Source organism: Amblyomma americanum, chromosome 7 (assembly GCF_052857255.1).
Source record: "Amblyomma americanum isolate KBUSLIRL-KWMA chromosome 7, ASM5285725v1, whole genome shotgun sequence".
NCBI classification, from domain to species: Eukaryota; Metazoa; Arthropoda; class Arachnida; order Ixodida; family Ixodidae; genus Amblyomma; species Amblyomma americanum.
In genome coordinates this window covers 155,448,016-155,469,473 of record NC_135503.1, presented here as the reverse complement: position 1 = coordinate 155,469,473, position 21,458 = coordinate 155,448,016, and the positions used below count along the sequence as shown (strand labels likewise).

General features: G+C 45.3%; 1 protein-coding gene across 1 annotated transcript; it reads right to left on the bottom strand.

Annotated features, from left to right (window-relative positions):
- Positions 1-562: 562 nt before the first annotated feature.
- LOC144098184 (uncharacterized) lies at positions 563-21,335 on the bottom strand. Its single transcript, XM_077630699.1, has 6 exons — positions 21,157-21,335; positions 20,199-20,578; positions 18,305-18,597; positions 17,281-17,463; positions 12,926-13,738; positions 563-12,107 (listed from the first exon to the last, which is right to left on the bottom strand). The coding sequence occupies exons 1-6, from the start codon at positions 21,333-21,335 to the stop codon at positions 11,727-11,729; spliced, it is 2,229 nt and encodes a 742-aa protein (XP_077486825.1). The 3' UTR covers positions 563-11,726.
- Positions 21,336-21,458: the final 123 nt, after the last annotated feature.

Below are 21,458 nucleotides of genomic sequence, written 5' to 3'. Positions count from 1 at the left end.
CTTTTTTAGCCATTTCTTCAAACCTACGAGGCGTTTCGTCACAAATGTGCTTGAAATTAGCCTCCGCATGCTTTTGTACTCTTAGAAACGCACCACTGAGATTTGTGTTGTGAACGCATATTGATTTCACCGACGTGGTCCGTTGCTGCCGCTAGACTCGGTTCTGGCTAGAAGCCAAATTTTGCGCCGAGCGTTTCTTCAGGTCTGTCCAGTGTGGCTGTGCTAGTTCCGCAAAGTTGGTGCCGCGAAATGTGGAGCTTTGGTTAAGGTGAGGCAGCCTCGTAATACTGCTTCGACCTTTGAGCACCCATGCTTATCACTTGGTAGAGAGAGGTTGGTCAGATGGTTCTTGATAATCACAAAGTGAACACGGGAGGGAAAACCTCACGGTGCTTGCCAGTGTTTAAACAAGAGGACTGTTATTAGTGACTTTCTTATGTTTCCTTACAATTTGTTATTATCTATGTACAAGCGGTGACTTACATCAACAAAAGGTATTGAATATCATTGTGAGATTGCTCATGCCCTTCATTTTTTTTTGCTCCGGAGGCGAAACCTGTGGTATTGTATTCTGTAGTTATGTTTGTATAAACTAGGTGGCGCTAGGCATGCGCCCTATCTGGTCAGCTGACTCGCACATCTGTATATATATTCATCATTGAACTGGAATAAAAGGGGAGTTGGTCGAAGTATGGACGTGGCGGGTGCTTGACGTGGTGGTGCTCCGGCTGCATCCGGGCAGTCGGACCGGGCAGTTCCCCAACGGTACGGGATACAACAGTTGGCGACGAGTGGTGAAGTAACCGAACGCGGAAGCAATGAGCCTGCATCAACCGCCCGAGTTCCTGCCGACGCCCGGGAAGCCCGCCATTCCTTGGACGCAGTGGCACCGCCTTTTCAAGAACTATCTCCTGGCGTCCGGGAGCGACGCTCACCCACCTGCGCGCCGTAAAGCTTTGCTGCTACACTGTTTGGGTGTGGAAGGCCAACGCTTGTACTACGCGTTGCCGGAGGAGAAATCGTCGACGCCGCCTACAGAAGGAAAGGAAGGAAGCGGTACGAGCGACGAGTACGATGCAGCGGTGGCTACGTTGGACGCTTACTTCACTTCTAAAACGAACGTCGTCGTGGAGCGGCATCGGTTCGGACAACGCACCCATCTGCCCGGGGAGACTGCAACAGCGTTCGTCACGGCGTTGCGTGAGCTGGCATTAAGTTGCGACTTCGGTAAGCAGGCTGACGATTTTATTCGTGACCAACTTGTAGCGAAAACGTGCAACCCTGTTCTTCGGGAACGCTTACTGCTTGAAGGCACTTCGCTCACTCTTGAACGCGCACTGGCTATTGCAAACAGTATCGAAGAAGCCACGAAATACTCACTTGAGCTGCAGTCATCGGCTGCGAGCGTTCAAAAGGTCGAAAAACATCGGATGCCATGCCGCTCAGAAACGCAGTTACCGCGTTCGCAGCAGCCGAAGTCCTGTTTCCGTTGCGGGTCTTCAGGGCATCTTGCAGATTCCAAGACATGCAAGGCGCGGGGTAAAACTTGCAGCAAATGTGGCAAACGAGGACATTTTCAGCGTGTCTGTAGAAGCGGCATGCCTGACGAAAGGGCCCTTGCTGTCCGAGAAGTCGACACCTGCAGTGCATCCGGCGATCTCAACGTGTTGCTTCTCGACCGGCAGTGCAAAGGAGGGATACACACAGAAGTCTTCGTACAAGATGTTCCTATACGTTTCCTCGTAGACACGGGTTCTGCTGTCTCCATTCTGTCGAACGCCACGTATTCAAGGTTGAAACGCTTCCCTTTGCAGCCAACATCAGCGTCACTCTACGATTTCTCTCGCCGCAGAATAACCATCGAGGGGTGTTTCACGGCGCCAGTCATCTTCCAGGATCGGCAGGCCGACATTCTCTTCTACGTCGTCAAGGACGGTACTGACATTCTCGGCATCGACGCTGTCGAAACGCTGCGTCTGCAAATCAACGGTACGTCATTGCAATGCACCCATATTACGCAAGCGCCAGAAGGCCTTGACCGTGAACTGTTTTGCCAGTTTCCGCACTTGTTTGATGGCAAGTTAGGGCTTGCAACAAATTTTGTCCATAAGGTCAAGATAAGAGAAGGAATCACGCCTGTTGTTGCTAAGTTGCGGCGTTTGCCATTTTCAATGCGAGACCGAGTACGCGAAGAGCTGCAGCGCCTTGAGCAAGAAGATGTCATAGAAAAGATTGACACGTCTGAATGGGTGTCTCCAATCGTAGTAGTAGCAAAGAAAAACGGCAAGATAAGAATTTGTGTCGATCTGCGCGAACCAAACAAAGCGATTGTCGTTGACAAATTTCCACTGCCGCACACGGAAGAAATATTGCACAAACTTCATGGCGCAAATTACTTTTCAAAGATTGATTTAGCAGCTGCATATCACCAAGTTCTGCTAAGCCCTGAAAGCAGGGAACTGACTACCTTCATAACCGATAGTGGACTGTACAGATTCAAGCGCGTCTGTTTCGGTCTTGCATCAGCACCGTCTGCGTTTCAGAAAATGATGGCCACTATTTTGCAGAACTGCAAAAACACTTTGTGCTACATAGATGATGTCATTGTGTACGGAAGCACACGTGAAGAGCACTTCAAGAATTTGAAACAAGTTTTGCACTTGATTGCAAAGGCTGGATTGAAGTTGAATGACAAATGCATTTTTAATGTGCAAGAAGTCGACTTCCTTGGTCACAGGATCAGTCACAAGGGAATACGCCCTTTACAAAGTAACATTGACGCCATCAAGGCTGTGCCAGCCCCAACAAATGTCGGTACTCTGCGCTCATTCTTGGGCATGGTAGGCTACTACGCCAAATTTATACCTGACTATGCGGTGGTTGTCGAGCCTCTTCGAGAGTTGCTACGTAAGAATGCCACATTCACATGGAACCCTGCAAGACAAGCTTGTTTCGAGCAACTGAAATGTTCCCTGGCCACAAGATGTTTACAGCTATTTGATCCTGCGGGTGACATTATTGTCACTACGGATGCCTCATCCATTGGCTTGGGAGCAGTGTTGCAACAGACAAGGAATGATGAACTGGTGACGATTGCTTTTGCTTCTCGCAGGCTTACTTCACAGGAACAGAAGTATTCTGTAGGGGAATTGGAAGCCCTTGCTTGCTTGTGGGCATGCGAATATTGGAGAGTGTACCTTTGGGGTCGTTCATTCATATTACGCACCGATCACCAGGCTCTGGTCACACTCCTTAGTACAAAGGGAGTAGGTCGCCGACCGTTCCGGATTGCGAGGTGGCACGCCAGGCTGTTGGCATACAACTTCACGATTGAATTTCACAAGGGTGACAAGAATACTGTTGCTGATGCTCTTTCAAGGATGCCCCTTCCAGGTCGTGTGGAGGAAGAGGAAGAAGAGACTGTTTGTGTTGTCTCAACATGCATTACTCATGAAGAGTTTGTCATTGAAACGATGCAGGACCCGTTGCTGCAGCAGGTTATAAAGTGGGTGACATCGGCATGGCCCGCAGTGAAGATGTTGCCTGCCGAAGCAGTTCCGTTCTACCGGGTGCAAACTGAGCTCTCAGTCGTTGGAGACCTCCTGCTTCGTGGTGACAAATTTGTAGTACCTTCGTCCCTCGTAGCACGGCTTCTTGACGCAGCCCACGAGTCTCATCCGGGAATAACGAGGACAAAGCAGCGACTACGTGAGCAATACTGGTGGCCTGCTATGTGCAAGCAAGTAGAACAATTCATTGCATCCTGCGCGGTATGCCAATCTGTTGACAAGTCTGCAAAACCCGTGACACCACCTCTGCAGCCAGTTGCATTCCCATCTGCACCATGGCAGAAGCTAGGCATCGATATTGTGGGCCCTTTTTCCGAAGTGCCGGCAGATTGCCGTTTTGCCATTACAGCCATCGATTACTACAGCAAGTGGCCTGAGGTTTGTTTCTCAGCAAGGGTGACAACTGCAACAGTCATCTCCTTTCTGCGAAGCATCTTCAGCAGGGAAGGATATCCAGACGAGATTGTGAGTGATCATGGTGCTCAGTTTACAGCCTTGGAGTTTGACAGTTTCCTCAAAGAACGTGGCATCGCTCATACGTATTCGGCAGTCTATCATCCGCAAGCTAACGGGCAGGTAGAGAGGTTTAATCGAGTACTCAAAGAGTACGTTCAAGTCTGCGCACAAGAACATCGGCCTTTGAAGGAAGCTATCACCGAATACCTGGGAGTCTACCGTTTCACACCGCATGCGACCACAGGAGTGAAGCCTTCCGTCCTTCTTCACGGCCGTCATCCCAGAACAAAACTTGATCTTGTAGGAGCGCCAGGTAAAGAGTTTTTTCAAGATCCGCAGGCAGCGATGAAGTCCATCCACAGCAGAGTAGCACAAAGGCAACAAGCAAGTAAGACTTACACTGACCGTCGACGAGCTGCAAAGTACTCTCCATTAACAACAGGTCAACCGGTGAGAGTCAAGTTGCCTGGTCACGTGCCTAAGGGCGCTCTGAGCTACTCGAGTCCATTCACCATTGTGGACCAATGTGGTCAAGATACCTACAAGCTCAATGATGGCCGCACATGGAATCTGAGTCGGCTGGTACCTTGCCCCCAACCAGTTCCACCACCTACAGTTCCGAAAAGTTGTTCGCCTGAATCAGCAAAACCACTTGGCGAACCACAGCAGGAGAACCACGACCCACCCCAGCAGCCATCTGTTCAGACGCCAGTTGAAAGGGACGTTCCAGGACTGAGGCATTCGACGAGACAAAGACCACCAGTGTGGTTTAAAGACTATGAAAGACATTGAGTGTTTATTGTGTTTTTCCAGTGTTAGTTGCTAACTCTTTTGAGGGGGAATAATGTGGTATTGTATTCTGTAGTTATGTTTGTATAAACTAGGTGGCGCTAGGCATGCGCCCTATCTGGTCAGCTGACTCGCACATCTGTATATATATTCATCATTGAACTGGAATAAAAGGGGAGTTGGTCGAAGTATGGACGTGGCGGGTGCTTGACGTGGTGGTGCTCCGGCTGCATCCGGGCAGTCGGACCGGGCAGTTCCCCAACGGTACGGGATACAACAAAACCCGGTTGAGGTTAGTGGGCTAATGTGTAGCTGAAACAATTTTTAGGCAACAAAACATGCAGATTCTTAACAGGAGAGGTGCAAGAAAAAGTTGAACATCTACATGTTACTTAAGGTTTCAAATCTTGCTCAACATGAAGCCATTGCAAAGATGCGCACATGGTGTTGGAAAGCACGATCTTGCATACTGCACAAACCAAAGCCAGCTGCTAACTGCTGGTCATAATAAATGTGCTCACACCAGTTCAGACAGAGGATGGTTGAGGTCATCAAAGGGCACATTGCAGTACACATGCTTCCTGCCGGCTTTTGAAAAACCTACTTACTATGCATCTTATTTGATGTTTCATTTGTCGCATACAGCAGGAGCTAATGCTATCCACATGTGGCTATGAGGGTAATGCCAGAAGTAAGCTGACGTGCAAACACTAGGGAAAACTCTGTCCAGTAATAAACCAAGTTGGCTGCTCTGTGATGCACTTTGTGTGTATATGTTAATGCAGGCCAACATTACAACTCTGTATGCAACCCATGTACAACCGATATACAACTTGGTGTCAAAAGTCTCTCTGCCAGCAGTGAGCATATTGTTACGTGACGGCAAGCCAATGAAAACAGGACTACATGAAAGATGGCGATGGAATGATTTAATGGCGGTGGGCCTAGCGCGAGTGCTCCGTGCTGCGCCACTGCCCACTTTGTCGTCTAGTCCATGACACTACCCAGGGCTCCCGAGCGATCGTCCCGATTCTGCGAACTACAACCTTTGTCCGTAAAGTCCCGAAACCAAGTGATTAAAAAAAATGCATTTAACATTGAAATCATTTGTGCAGCACCTCTTCGACATAATCTCCCTTGCAGTCTATACACAGCTTCCAACGCTTCTTGAGATCTTGGAAACAGTTGGAAAACGCTTCTTTTGGCAGGGCTGTCAGCTCCTTTGTCGTCGCGTGTCGAATGGCCTCCACGCTCCCCATCCAGCGACCTTTTAGGGCTCTGTTCACACGAGGAAACAGGAAAAAATCATATGGGAAGAGGTCAGGCGAGTATGGTGGATGGGGAAGTACAGTAATGCTGTGCTTGCTGAGAAATTTTGTCACGCTGAGAGCAGTGTGCGGCCTTGCGTTATCGTGGAGAAGGCTTCATTGTCCAGATGCCCATAAGTCAGGGTGACGGTGTCGCAGTGCATCACGCATGTGTTGGAGCACGCGGATTTCAAACTCCTGATTCACCGTCCGCCCTTGTGGGACGAACTCATGATGTATGACATTTGTGGCATTGAAAAAAAAATATCAGCATCGTCGTTTTGGTCTTCTAAACTATCAGCATCGTCTTTGTTTTGGTCTTCTGTCGCCGCACCTTCCTCTACGCCGGAGAGCTTCTGGACTGTCATTCGGCGCTCTGCCTTTTTGTTTGAGGATCATTTTGAAAACACCATGTTTCATCTTCTGCAGTGATGCTCTCGACGAATGCAGCGTCTTTCTCTACCTCGGAGAACAAATCAGCGCTCACTGATGCCCGCGTGTCCGTCTAACGTAGTCCTGTGTGAGGGAGTGTGGCACAAGTCTGGCATTCAGCTTTCGTTTCCCCAAGTTCTCACCAAAATTTGGTGGCATGTTGTCTTACTAATGTCGAGAGCATCTGATAGCATGTGGACTGTAATGGTGCAGTCTTCCTGTACGATTTCCCTGATCCGAGCCACGTTGTTTACATTCCATGAGGTTGAAGGGCACCCCTGCCTTGTGTCATCTTCCACCGATGTTCTCCCCAAAACAAACCTCTTGTGCCCGCGATAATGTCTCGTTGCCGTAAGCGTCACGAAGGAGCTCATACGTCTGTGTGGCTGTCTTGCCAAGCTTCACACAGAATTTTATGTTTAAATGCTGTTCGAGGTGGACGTCTATCTCTCCACATTCACTCACAGTAGAATGCACAGACTAGCGACAACGTATTTTTCTACATGTAGTGCCATCTAGTGGCCGCCACAGCAACTAACATAAATAGCTCAGGTTAGTCAAAAAAGATGGCGCTACACATACGCATCAACATTTGTTTTGGGGATCATTTATAGAGAAAATAAATCAGTCTCGAAACTTTACGGACAAAGGTTGTAAAATACAGTGGCGATGAAACGTAAGACGTGGCGATGGGCGTGGTAGAAGGGATGAACAGAGTCCGTGAGAATATTTTGTATGAACTAGCCAAAAAAATTTGTGCCGTTCTTGATGCCGCATGAAAAAAGTTAACACTGATTAGGAAATAAATGACTTATGTGCAGTAAGAAATGGGAACATTGGCTGTGCCAGATGCATGCATGTTGCATCCCCGCAGCAGCCATAGCTTGAGCAGTGGCAAAGGGAAATGGAGCTGACAAAACAGCTTATTTGGGGTCATCCATTCTTTGGCTTCCTTTTAAGATACAGCTGTGAGCAGGTAAATCAAGGCTCAGAATGTCAAGTGTTTGGGAATAATGCTCTGATTAAATGTACTGCCAGGCTCTGGGTTCAAAAATTCAGCTTGGGAGGTATGCTTCTTCATTGCGCATCCCACTCACTGGACACATGTTGGATGACGCAATACTAAATGTGCCCATAGAAAAAGACAACAACTTCTCATGTCACTTTGCCATACATTTCTGCATTTCTGGGTAAACTGCAAGATTTTGCCCCCACTACATTGGAAAGGCATTCAGGTTGAGAAAGTGAGTATTCCACACACCGTCACATGCCAACAAGCAATGAGTACAGCAGCCTCTGTTGTTTCTCTTCCGTCACTGCAATGGTTTCATATTCGGTTGTATTAGCCACGGTCTGTGTTTCTGCATGCACCCCAGGCACATTTTCAGCACACGAGTCAGTTATTTCCATATCAGTGCTCATTTTTGTAGCGAGATGTCAAGAACAGTAAAAACTTTTCTGGTTACCTTGTGCAATGGTGGTGCTTCTGCCACCAGTTCAGTTATTTTGGTCAAGCTTCAGCAGTGGTGGATTTTCGAAACAAAGGTACAGCATCTACAAGCGAGTGACAGGGTACAAGAACAAAGATAAAACTCGGAGCCAGATAGCTCTGCTGTTACTAGTTAGACAGCTGGAACTCCAACAAAAGTATGAGACCTTCACACTTCTGTGCCGCAACAAAAAATCTAAGACGTCCTGAATCGCTTCGATCAGCATTTCACAAGGGACTGCAGTACAACATATGCATCGAAGTATTGCACCACATGAAGTAATGACAAGCCAAGCTTTTGACAGATTCGTGCAAGCTGTTAACGTACAAGAGGGTCAAATCAGCACTATGCACAACAAGATGATTACGAACCGTGTAGGCATGGAATCGGTGACACCGCACTCTGCGAATGTTTTTTTTTGCATGAAAAGACACTTGTCCTATGGAAAGCAATCAGCCACTGCATGGGAGCACAGCTATGTTGTACGTCAAAGAAATGCAAGCACCCAGGTCGGAGGATCTCGCACCACATTGTAACCGACCAAAAGCTTCTGACCTCATGCTAGGCGAAAACTCCGAATGTGTGCTTGCTTGCTGCCAACCGTTTCAAAGTGTCCTCATCGACAGAGGCCCACATCAGTGCCAGCTTTCAAAGACCAATGCAACACGTGTGGCACACCCAGCTGTTACACTGTGTAACAACGAAGATTTGTCAACGCGGTAGTGGCAGTGCTATCGCTGAGCGTGCGCTACTGGCTGGCTCTAGAACAACCGCCGACGGCCAGAAGAACACTGTTCAGTGCCTGGTTCTTTCAGGGCCATTAAACCCCTTTTCAACTGCATCATGTTGCTAGCCCTTGAACATTTGCATATGGTGTGAACATTGTTCAAAGGTGCACCCCCCTTCGTTAGATGCATTCACTGTTTGTCCTACCTGCCAGTGCTAATTAGCCTTAATGACAGTGCAATCACTTGCACTGATGCAGTAGCACGATTACAGGGAGAGTTCTTTCTAGTGGATTTCACCGGGTGCATCAAGACTGAATTCTTTGTTGTTAGTCTGCCAAGTGCAGTAACGTTTGGGTAATGTGACTCCCAGAGACTGAAGTTCATCCCACACCTCGACAAACTTCACTGTGGGTCAGCTGATATGAAAGCCAGAAATGAAGAGTTGGCAAGCATAATTGAGCATTACAGCGATGTACTTGTTGAAGGGACAGGTCTTCTGCATGAAGAGTACACAGTAGCACTGGACAAAAGTTCGGAATATTCATTTTGGTGCCATATGGATTCTCATCAGACATGAATGGTGAGTTAAATCAAGAAATGCAAACCCAGGGAAAAAAACAAGTGTTCACACAAGTTGCTGAACCAGCCCATTGGCAATTCTGAATAAAAAAAGATGATTGTGTTCAGATCTACCTTGACCCATGAAATCTGAATGAGGCAAACATCCATAAACATCCATACATCTGAATGCTGACATTTCATACCTTGCTGTCAAATTTAAATGGTGAATCAGCGTTACTCAGATAAGCTGAAGTTAGCAGGGACCGGCTACACTGCCTCAGAGGCTTCGGCATTTGGCTGCTGGCTTAAATGGCTGTATTTCAATGAAGGCAAAATACAAAAGCACCTGTGTGCTGTGCAATGTGAGAGAACAAGAGAACCCCAGTTGCTCCAAATTAATCCGGAGCTCTGCACTATGGCTTCCCTTATTGTCCGAGTGACACTTCGGGACATTAAACCCCACAATCTGCAATTTGAAGCCAGCAATGGCGAAGATCGGTTACCTTGGCCATGTGGTGTCTGCTGATGGAGTCAAAGCAGATACAACACAGGTCAAACCTTTCATGCAAAACATTTAGCCAACTGGCCAACAAGACCTACAGTGCTTTCTGGGTATGGCTAACTTCTTGACAAAGCTTACACCACAAGGAGACCTCTAGTTTGGGCTAGTTGGTTCATGATTCACAAAGAAAACGGCGCGAAATACGGGGACAAAAGAGAAACAAATATGACGGGACCATCGCCAACTTACAACTGAGTTTTATTTCGCGCAAAGCCTGCCTTTTTATAAGCCAACACGCCGTAACAACCGTGCACTCACGCATTCGCAAAGTCACGAAGCCAACTCACGCCGTACAACAGATCACTGAAAGGGATCTAATACATGAAGCAGGATAAGTAACCAAGTAACATTTTATCATGGCCATCTGGAAGAAAAACCCAAGGGACGTGAAGAAAAATATAACAAACAGCTCTGCACAAGTATGAACATCAAACGATCATGACCACGCAAACCCTTAACCGAAAACTATACAACTACATGAGGAGTGACACCAGATGACCAACAGGACACGTGGAAAAGAATGAAAATTTAAGACCAAAGCTGCGTCAAAGGTAAAAAAAGACGGCGAAAGGCGTGATGAGTGCGAAAACCTTTAACATTTGGAGCCGGTCAACCGGCAACCATATGAATGATATCCGATGGCCAACAAGAACATGGAAAAAAAGGGAAGAAAGTCAAAAACAGGTTCAGACCAAAGTCTGCGTCAAAGACACAAAAAGCAGACAGGAATTTGCGCAAACAACGGCACTTCGTCAGAAAGAATAGCACCCAATGCTGTAGGGAGTGCACGAAAAAACAATAAACCTACAAAATTCCTTCTAGCAAAGTGAACTCCTCGTTGCTAAGCGTAATGGATGGCTTGCTGACGCATCTGCTCCCTTCTTTCCTGATATAAAAGGCTTCCATCACCTCTCTCTACTCTGTCCTTTCCACTCCTCAAGAAGATAGTTTTCTCGAACTCAGGACGGCAATTCCTGCAAGCTTTGCAGGGATCCACTGGGAAGCTTCCTTCATTATTTCGCAGGTCTCGGCAGTGCTCGCTGGCACGCTCATTGAAACATCGACCTGTTTGGCCAATGTATATGAGCCCGCAGCATAAGGGAATCTGGTAAACGACCAGAGTTCTGCACTGTGTGAACTTGTTTTGTTGTTTCACAGTACAAGCCGGTTGTTTTTCTCAGTTATTCATGGCGCAAAGCCTAGAAAGTTTGCATGGGGCTGAGAATGTGACCTGAACGTTATGTCTGCCTGCTACTTTAAGGTTGTGCAAAACCTTGTGGATGTACGGTATTACAGCCACACGACGAAATCGGATCTCTGCTTTCAGGACCTTGCTTCAACTTCTGCAGAATGGCTTCACACACGGAAGAAACCACACAAGAAGGGTACCCTGCTTCTTTTAACTGCTGAACTTGAGCGCTGAAACTTGACGAGGTCATATGGGGGCATGATTTGTTCAAAGCCGCTTGTAAAGAGTTCGAAACAATCGCCGTTTCACAAGCTTCGAATGAGCACTGTTAAAAAGGGAGCAAACCTTTCTTTGAATGTGGGCTATACATCCAACACAAGTCATCTTAAGAAACCGTATCCTAAGATCGAAGAACTGGAGTTCACCATTTGTCGGGACCTTTTTTGTCACGGTTGTTACGGCGTGTTGGCTTACAAAAGTGCAAGTTTTACGCAAAATAAAATTCAGTTGTAAGTTGGCGCTGGTCCTGTCGTGTTTGTTCCTCTTTTGTACCCATATTTCGTGCTGTTTTCTTTGTGATTTACACCACAGCTAGCCCAACAAACCCAATTCAAGTGGCTGTTGCACAAGAGCACCCTTTTGTTCAGTGTCCAGTTCCATGCGATTTTGCATGAGGAACCGCATCCTTGACACTCAGATGCAAGCTGTGAAGGCGTTTTGTTTTCCTGCTGCCAGCTGTTTTCAAAGGCCGACCGGCATGAACTCTAGCTGCGCCTCGTGTGACACCTGGACGGCGCCTTGCTAGTCCAATTGGTTGCACCTTGATGATGCGGCCGCACCTCAGTGAACTTGCTTTTGCTGCTGTTGAAGCAAGATGCATCGCAACTACTTGAGGCTCTGTGCGCGCTCTCTTCAACAGTGCCAGGTCTCTTTGGAGCAGGGTGAGATAAAATGGGTTATCTGCAGCCAAACTGTATTGCCGCCACAGCTCTTCTGTGATGTTCTTGAGTACCTCAGCAGCATCCTGTGAAAAACCCAAAATAGCTCAGAGATCTGTGAAGTGAGGCACTAAAGTACCAACTGTAATGACTTTTGCAATGTACCTCTAGCACCCCACTCACTTTTCTGTACTTTTTGTCCTTTCATCTTATTGTTTACAGCTGCCCTTGGTTATAATGGCCATGTGTTTAGGTTATTCCGATATGGGCACTATAATTTACAAAGCAAATTGCACTGTGGAAGTTTGCAAGGTGCCAACATGATGGATTGTGGAAAAGTAGAACATCAATGCACTGCATCAAGTGAGAGCGTGGGAAGGATAAGCTGGAGCATATCTTGCAATAAACCTGCATCCTCATATACTTGGCACTACTAACGATGCTCATGTCATGAAAGTTATATTACATACATCAAGTACATAAATGTTTAATGCGCAAACACAGAGAAGTAAGCTGTTTGTCGATCGTTTTTACAAATAAACAGTTTTTTGGACTCGCTGAATTATTCAACATGCCTGTGAGGCACGGTACCACAGAAAACTTCCAATAAGAAGCAAGAAATACTGAAACAGCTATGCACTCTGGTTATGAGGAAAGTTTCACATTACACTTCTACGCTGTGACCAATGCTGCCTTTGAAAGCTCTGTTCATTGCTGAAATCGGTGTAGTAGCATAGTGAGAGGGTTGGTTAATGCGAGTCCAGTTACAGTTTTGAGCAGGACAGAGAGAGGTTTCAGCTCCTCTTAAATGAGAACCTTGCATACTGCTTTAGGGAACTGCCATGCAGCCAGACTTGAAACTCATATATTGTAATGCACAAAAAAAAAAGAATGTGCCCCAGACCTCACGGCATTGATGATTGGAACTTGGCCCTGCAACAGCAAGCTGCTCCTCAACTTCCATTGTGTCTTGGGGCAAGCTTGTAGCATCTTGCACCAAAGGCTGTGGCTGTGGCTGGACAGGGTCATTGCCTGGCTCGCCTGAGCCGCTCCCTGGCTGGTCCCATGCAGACTCACGGAAGTCACGGAAAAAGGCAGGATTTTGACACTTGTCACCTAGGGCAAGCCATGCGAGCTGGTGGCGGTCTTGAGTGCTAAGTATAGGAGCATTCGGGAATCCTCCCCCATAGGTGCTGTGAACGAGTGCCTGGTGCTTGCAGAATGCCCCCTGCTGGCCAGCTCGGCAGGTGCAAGTGCCGACATCCTGCCACACTTCATAGATTTTGCCATCCTCTGTGCAGCTGGGAACTTCAAACAGATTGCTGCCAAGGGTGCGGATGCTTGCAGCAGCATTTTCAGGCATCCTTTCGAGGAGTTTGTCGTATAGGAGCTTGTGGCTTGGTACACGGTTGTAAGCGTGCTTCAGCAGCCTCTTCTGCAGGTGACCTTCCCATAAGCTTCTGATAAGGTCCACAAGGGCGACAACATTAAATGCTTTATGCCTGCCCAGAACCACATCCTTAAGGACCCGTATGGATGCTTCAGCGAAATTATTGGTGGTGTGGCCCCTTGTGAGCATTCCAGAGCGGTACAGAAGCACCCATTCTGCCTTGCGCTCCAGGAAGCCAAGAACACGTGCTACGTAGCCCTTATGAGACTTGGCCTTCATTTCCGCTATGGTAGTATTCAGGTCATTAGCAGTTGATGCATACATAATCTGCAAATGAGATTATAAAACACATGTCGAATGCACACCAATATTTGCCTCCTGTAATGGCACTATTTGTGCATAAAAATTTATATTGAGTGATCTGTCTCTGTGTCATCTGAGACTTATGCTTCTGATGTTGCAAGGTAACTAACATTTCTGACGCTACTCAATATCGGGCTGCTAAACATGTAGCAATGACAATTTTCCATGAACTATCACCTTGTCCCAAATATTTCACCAAAGTGGTGTTTCCATTCTCATATTCTGAGTTTGTTTGCCCCCTTTTATGCTATAGGAGATGTGACTTAACTATCTGATATGTTAATTATCGTACGTTGCATTTTTTACAATGTCTAAGATTGTGTGGGTGTTTTGGGCGCTTTACGTCCAAACCTCACTGTTACCTTCAAACTGCACACGACTGAGAACAGCAGGTATTTTCAATCCATATTGCACAAACTTGTTGCCATTATATCTATTGATTCATTATTTATTTGTGGGCACAAGTTTGCCTAATCAACAGTTTTCCGCCAAAGCTTTCTTTCACCTTTCTCCTTGCCACCACCGCATGACCATTTTATATTAACAATAGCCTGCATGGCCCCATTCTAGAATGTAAATACTTTAATACCTATGCTACCAATAACCTTTTCTGGAAAACTTATGTTGACTACATAACATAGCACCATATGCTCGCTTCACACAATTGCTCACATCAACATCACTCAAAACAATGACAGCTATAGTATATACTGCGTCCAACCCTGTTTAGAATCCTCTTTCTAAAAGCTACGCAAGCAGATTTTCACTAACTAAAGCTGGAGTGAACACACAGAATCAATTACTTTAATGTGTGTAATTAGCAGCATAGCAGAAACATTACAAATATGCAACAAACTCTAAACATGGTATGTCACTATGTACGTTTTTCTCACGTTTTTCTTAAAATCAATCTTTTCAGAAGATTTCTCACTCTATTAAAACCACCTAAAGGTACCACTGATCACTCATGGCACTTGCATTCATGTAATGTTCATCATCCTCACAAACTTGATGTACCTCTTCAATTAATAACACGTATACAGTTATTTCTGTCAGAGACATTCCGTACTTGGAACTGCTTGCCAGGCACATTAGCCACTATCTCCAAACACACTAGCTATTATTCATTTCAGTATGCACTGAATTTATGATGGGTGTTGTGTTCAATGTGTTGCGTCCGATTTTATAGCTCTGGTGGTTCGAAAAGCATGTAGTTATTGATTTCATTTAATTCTACTTGCAGCACGCCTTGTATTATACTCGGTGTTTTTGACTTGCCTCTTCTCTTGCGAACCCAGTGGCTTTGGCTGTCAAACGTAAGCTTGCAAGCTTGATCATACCCGCGGTGCCTTCCGCATAGGGATGACCGACACCCCAACCTGTGACCACTGCGGCCATGAAGAATCAATTGGCCATATATTGTGCTCCTGCCCGCAGTACAGTCCACAGAGGGCATGCCTTAGCCACGAACTTGACCAACTGGACGACCAACCGCTATCCGAAAAAAGAATTCAACAACATCGAAAGGACCTACCGTCGCAGAAGAAGGCCGTGCAAGCGCTTTTGCGCTTCTTACAATCTACCGGCCTGTGTGAAAGACTAACTGGAACGCCTAGTGTGTGTGTGTGTCTCCATGTGTGCACGTTCCTTTTTTTTTTCCTCTCTGTCATCTTTCTAACCCCTATCCCCCATCCCCAGTGTAGGGTAGCAAACGAGAGACTCATATCTGGTTAACCTCCCTGCGTTTCCTTCTCTCCCTCTCTCTCAATGGAAGTGAAATACAAAAATACCCATGTGCTATATAATGTCAGTGCATATCAAAGAACTCCCAGGCGGTATGAAATAACGTGGAGGCCTCCACTGCAGTGCCCCTTGTAGTCCATGTGTCACTTCAGGACATCCAGTACCACGATTTACATTTTTCTTCTCATCTCTGCGTCTTTGTGACATTTGACCAATTTTATGCATTCTTTTCCCTCCTCTCCGCAATGCTTCTTGTAAGCTGTGACGGTGAACTATAAATAGACATGCAAGCTTGCATTTGTAATGAGTGCAGATAATCATTATTTTATGACTACATAACAGAACACAATGCTTGAATGCTTGACAAGTCAGCCTTAATTATAGGCCAGACCTCCCAGCTCAAACTTTTGGCAGGACGATGAAAAAGTCGCAGAATGTTTGCTACCTTCTTGTTACATATTTTAGTTTATGTGGTACTGTGCTCAAATAATCCATTTGTTACTGCACTGTCATCGTTTACGAGCTCTGCCTATCCCAAATGTAGTAGGGATTTGATGGATTACCCTTGTAAAGTAGAAATTTAAAACTTGTTTATGCAACTATGACATGGAAGCCATCATATCTTCAGTGCAACTGTTTCATTACTTGGATATAGTATACCAGTTTCCTCTATTATAAATCTGCATTGGGGCAGCTAGGTTTGTTTGTTGGTATGGTAGCTGCTGACAGTTGTAACCCTCCTCAGTGAAGTATGAACAGAGAGCAGTGGTAACAACTGAAAATACTTTATAATAATTTCACATCATAGTGATATGTGCAAGAAGGGCACGTGGCTAAGAAAATGGGGTTCTTTGGTACCGTTCCTTTGGTGCATGAAAAAAAATCCACAATATTCGCTACATCTACAGCATGTTTTCACGGCAGTCACAATCATTCAGGCGCACATGATTGCGAGAGCATGCTCATTTAATTTAATGAAATCATTATTTTCCTCTAGGGGCACAAAGAAATGAGACAACGGCCCAGTGCCCTAGAAAATCTGCTTCGTTCTTATGCTTTTAAACCCTGCCCCCATGCCAAGAAATGATGCTATACTACTTCTGCTGCAGATCTGTCACTGATTTTAGCACAATAGCGTGTTTAATTTCATCTTTGATATCATGAACCACAATGCTAATGCCAGAAATTTATGAACTTGCCTTGCCTTCAGAGTTTATAGCCATCAATTCTACAATTCCACCATCTCTCTATGCCTTAGCAAACCAAAAAAGTATGAGTCGAATTCTTTTAACTTCACTCTGTAATTGACATCATGTTTATATTACGTTGCAATCCACTTTCACAGACCACAGAAATGTTTCTTTTCTGGGTTTTTAAAAAAAATCTGTGTAGAAGGGAAAGAAAAACTTGCCATGTGTAGTGTTCCAGAAGCCTAACACCCTACAGTGTTGCAGATAAAATGTGCAACTATTTCATACTGTTTCAGAGGGATCATTGGCACGAACATGTGCTCTTTGAAGCTCCCATGATGCAGTCATGTGTTGCTTTGAAGGCACCCACCGAAGTACCTTCACTGGGTTCTCCGAGCCATTCATGCACATTCCTTTAATACTCGTTACTGGACATTATATGTCTGACATAGTTCATGTTATTTTATTGTAAGAATTCAAACAGCCGGCATTTTGCATCACTCATCACTGACCAATTATTTTCTAGAAGAAATTGACAAAACTAAAAGTAATGCATGCTTCATTTGCGTTCACCTTCTGGAATGTAGTCATCAAATCTCGCTTGTCATCCCTGCTGGTGTCGCGTGATGCATGTAGCCAGCGCCACTCGGCTTGAGCCACATGAAAGTGGCAAAGGAGCTGCTTGCCTTCAGGCCATGTTGCTTGCAAAGCAGCTTTCTCAGCTGCCGAATTATCCGTCATAAATGCTTGCGGTGCCTGCAGAATATAAGCAATATTTTGCACCTTTGTTGCTGTAAGTAAACAACTTTATTATTCATTCTAAATGGTATGAAGTCTCTACATTGCTTTTCATTTGAGGCTTTTGTGTTGCAAAGTTTGAGGTGCAAAGGACACAGAGACTTTCTGTAAAAATTGAATTTGACTGCCCAGATGCCCCTTCTCATGATTTTATTAAACTGTATGCCTAAAATATTAGCACAGCGGTAAACTGGAAAAGTAAGATTTGTTATCCATTTTTTATTGATGAAGCTTTTAAAAAGGTGGCATGAAAATATGGTGCTAATATTTCATTATGCCAGCAGAAAGAGCAAGAAGTTTAGTGGTCATAGCTTATGCTTAAGACACCATTCCTTTTGTCCTTGACTGGGGAGCAAACAGCCATTCATCTTATGTGCGGCAAAAACACTGACAAGTAGTTGGGCTTTGAATGGTGTAATGAATCGGCATTTTTGAAACTGAGCAACAATGACAACTAAGAGACACTAATGTTTGTATGTGCTTTTATCCTCTCCTATCGAGCCATAAATCAAGCGGCTTTAACTTTTGTTGTGCCATCTGAAGTAACATTATTTTATGATTTATTCTATTAATTATGCACATGGGCAAATGACAGCTTTAACATGTGGCCACTGGGAACAAAAGCATGCAAATGTCATTCTGCCCCCCCCCCCCCCCACCCTTTTACCAAAGATGCCCCTATGTGAATACAACAGAAAGCGTAAACAAAATGCATGTGATGGGCCACTCTTGTTTATATCCACTGCTGTAATTATAATTTGTTAGCTCATGAATGTCCTGAGTATTATTCTTTACTTACATGAGTGCCACGAAAGCAGGTTGGGTAGCTCAGCTTCAGCAGACCAAATGCAGCTTTGTAGCTCTCGCTGCTCTGAGAACTATGTAGTAGTACAGCAAGAGGCATTGCGCCAACTGCAGTTGCTGTAAGTACCACCGTGAGACTGCTTTGTGACTCATCACATGAGGCTGTAGAGTCTACAAATATTATCTCCTTAGCAGCACTCAGTCCTTGCGTCCTTTTCATGACCTGCGTCACCACAAGAACTGCCCAGCAGGTACCATCCTCTGACCTTGTGGTTCTCACATCGGCCCCTGCAAAAGGCAATATAGGACTCCTACTTTTAGCAGCATTAAGCAGAGAAGCAAAGGTAAATAAGGGGCTACTTAAGATATACATTTAAAAGTTGCCAGCAGTCAAAGCAAATCGGAAATTTCAAAAGATAAGTTTCATGTTCTTATTGATCAGATTAGGAGCAGCAGAATCATTTGTTAGATGTTAGATAATTCAACGCAACGTAGGAGAAAAGGCAGCTACATGCCTCCAATGGAATCTGAATCAAAGACCTCCACGTGTTGCAGATGGTGCTCGACCAACCGAGCTATGGCACTACTACTATCAAGTGTACCTCTGCTAGCGTGCACTTCGCATGTTGAACCTTTTTATCCCTGTTTATGGCATCAAGGGTGCCAAACTAGATACCTTCTTTATGCTTTTTAGCAAGCAAGGGAAGGGAAATGATTGGTTCATTAATATGTACACAAGAAACGATCAATAAAGTCCAGGAAAGCATAGGGGAATACTGTTCTAGTTATTCTTTTAATGTTGTAAACTGTATCGAGAAATTAGTGACAGCGTAATTATTTTTTGGATGTAGGATAACTGCGTAACGTAACGTGATAGAACGCACAAGGAAAGACAACCACATGCTGCCGATGGGGTCCAAGTAGGTTGCACCTGCATGCCCATGTCTGTAATGCTATGCTTCGGGCTTAGGGTGAGGCAAATGTATCACTGGGCCGAGTAATGTTGGCATGTATGGATATTAAATCTCGATATTACAGATAATGAAAAGTAGACACTGTAGCATACTCAGTTTCACAATGCAGGAAGTATTCATCATGGATGGGATTTTTGTTGTAAACCACACAGCTTTACCAATGCAGACCAGAGAAGGTTGCTGTAAGCTGATTTAGACATGCGTATGGCTTTTCATCCTGCTCTATTTTCACCGAAAAGGGGGCCACTGTGGCTTGAATGAATATACTCTAAAGCCTCAGGTGGTTCCTCTAAGGGGAAAGAAAAACTACTGCTAGCCGAGAGGTTACCTCTGTTGGCAGCATGATGTGCTACAACATTTGGTGATTATTCTGGTGAAGCAAAAGGTAAATATTTATGAAATACCTAGACCACAAAAAATAATAATTACACAGATATGTGCAAATGCAAACAGTTAAACACCCAAAAAACCTTTGCAGTTCAGTCTTTTCAAAAAGTCGCAGGAATTTCAAAGAAAAGAAACTACACTGCTCAGATATATTGCAGCTTACCCTTGTCAAGATTGCATGGCGCTTTCTCTGAAAGTTTGCTGACAGGGTCCACTTCACTTCACTTTATTCACCTTAAAGACCCCCTTCAGGGGGTATTACATAAGGGGTGGGTTAATATGTTGATCAACAAGTACAAGTCATTTCTTTGAAATAATTGCTTAGCGTATCTGAAAATGCAGACAGGTGTGTGATGGCAGCGATATCGGTGGGGAGGCCATTCCAGTCCACAACAGTTCGGAGAAAAAATGAACCTGAAAAAGTTGCAGTACGCGACACAGGGCGGGCGATCTGAAACGGATGGGCAGTGCGGTGAGATATGCCGTAATGATGATCCCGCCACAGCCGGAACCAGTAATAAACAGTGCCTGCGCTTGGATTCACGGCACCACTGGCAAGCTTCTCGGCGGCGTCATCCTCAGCTTCTAGCTTCTGCTGGTGCATAGCTATGGCCTGTGCTGGTGTGAGGCCATCATGAAAATAGCTATGGAACACAGCTCGAGTGTCAGCTGTGGTGCGCAGGAGACGTAAGGCATCAGCACAGTCTAGCGCATGATTATGGTCATCCCTGACCTTCACAATGGCACGCAACGGCGTATCCCTCTTCAGGAATGGGTCCCGCTTCCTTGTGTCCCTAGTAATGTTTTTTATTTTGATGTCCACAAAGGCTGGGCAGTTGGGGGCCGTTTGGCCAGTAATCTTATTCCTGTTCGAGTGCTGGCATTTCCACTTCTTGTGGAATGCGATCCTAGTAAAAAACAAATGCAAATGATTTTTCTTAGAATGACACTCATATTTTTCCGTAAGAATATTTTACATTAGAGAGACACTAGTAACAATAATGTAAATATTGTGCAGTGCTCTGTAAGACATTGCTTCCGTGCGGTGAAGCCAGTCTTACAAAACTGATAATTGGAATCTGTCACAATGCAAATGATTTCACTTCTCAGAATAACGCTCATCTTTTCGCTTTAGTCTATTTTACATTAGAAAAACACTGGTAACAATAATGTAATTATTGCGTAATTCTCTGCACTACATTACTGCCATGCGGTGAAGCCAGCATAGCAAAAAGCTGAAAAATTTGAATGTCACAGTCCACAGTTATATATTTTTTCCATGACAGGCTTCAGAACTTGCACACAGCACCCTGAAGCGCGTGAATAGCTATGATACGAGAAGCAAAGTACGCTCGGCTTCAGCGTCGCGCGCCTATGTACTTTTTTCACAGGTGGCCTCACATTGCGAAACAATTATGAATAGACGACCGCTCTTTCGAGTAATACATCAAGAGCATGGGTGAATAAAATGCAAAATTCCCCATACCTTTTAGGCTTTGCAACTTCCCAGTCAACGATCCACGTGGTTCTCGTCGCAACACCGTAGCTGGTGAGCCACTCGTACGCGTCTCCGTCGGTGTTCAGAGCCACGCGAAAACAACTCACGTTCTCGACGCAATTGTCAATGTCCAACTCGCATTCGAACGGCAGCGATGATGCCGCCATAATTCACGGATGGAACACGCTACTCGAATAAAAAAAGTCCAAAGCAGCCGCGGCGGACTCAAAACTTTTATGGGGCGGTAATGTGGAGAAAAGGAAAGGCGGGAGGGGGGGAAAAGGGGACGC

Coding starts and splice junctions, on each gene's coding strand:
- LOC144098184 (XM_077630699.1), bottom strand. CDS start 21,335: ATGGCGGCATCATCGCTGCCGTTCGAATGCGAGTTGGACATTGACAAT. Junction 20,579..21,156: donor GAAGTTGCAAAGCCTAAAAG/GTATGGGGAATT, acceptor GTTTTTTACTAG/GATCGCATTCCACAAGAAGT. Junction 18,598..20,198: donor TGCCGTGAATCCAAGCGCAG/GCACTGTTTATT, acceptor TGCCTTTTGCAG/GGGCCGATGTGAGAACCACA.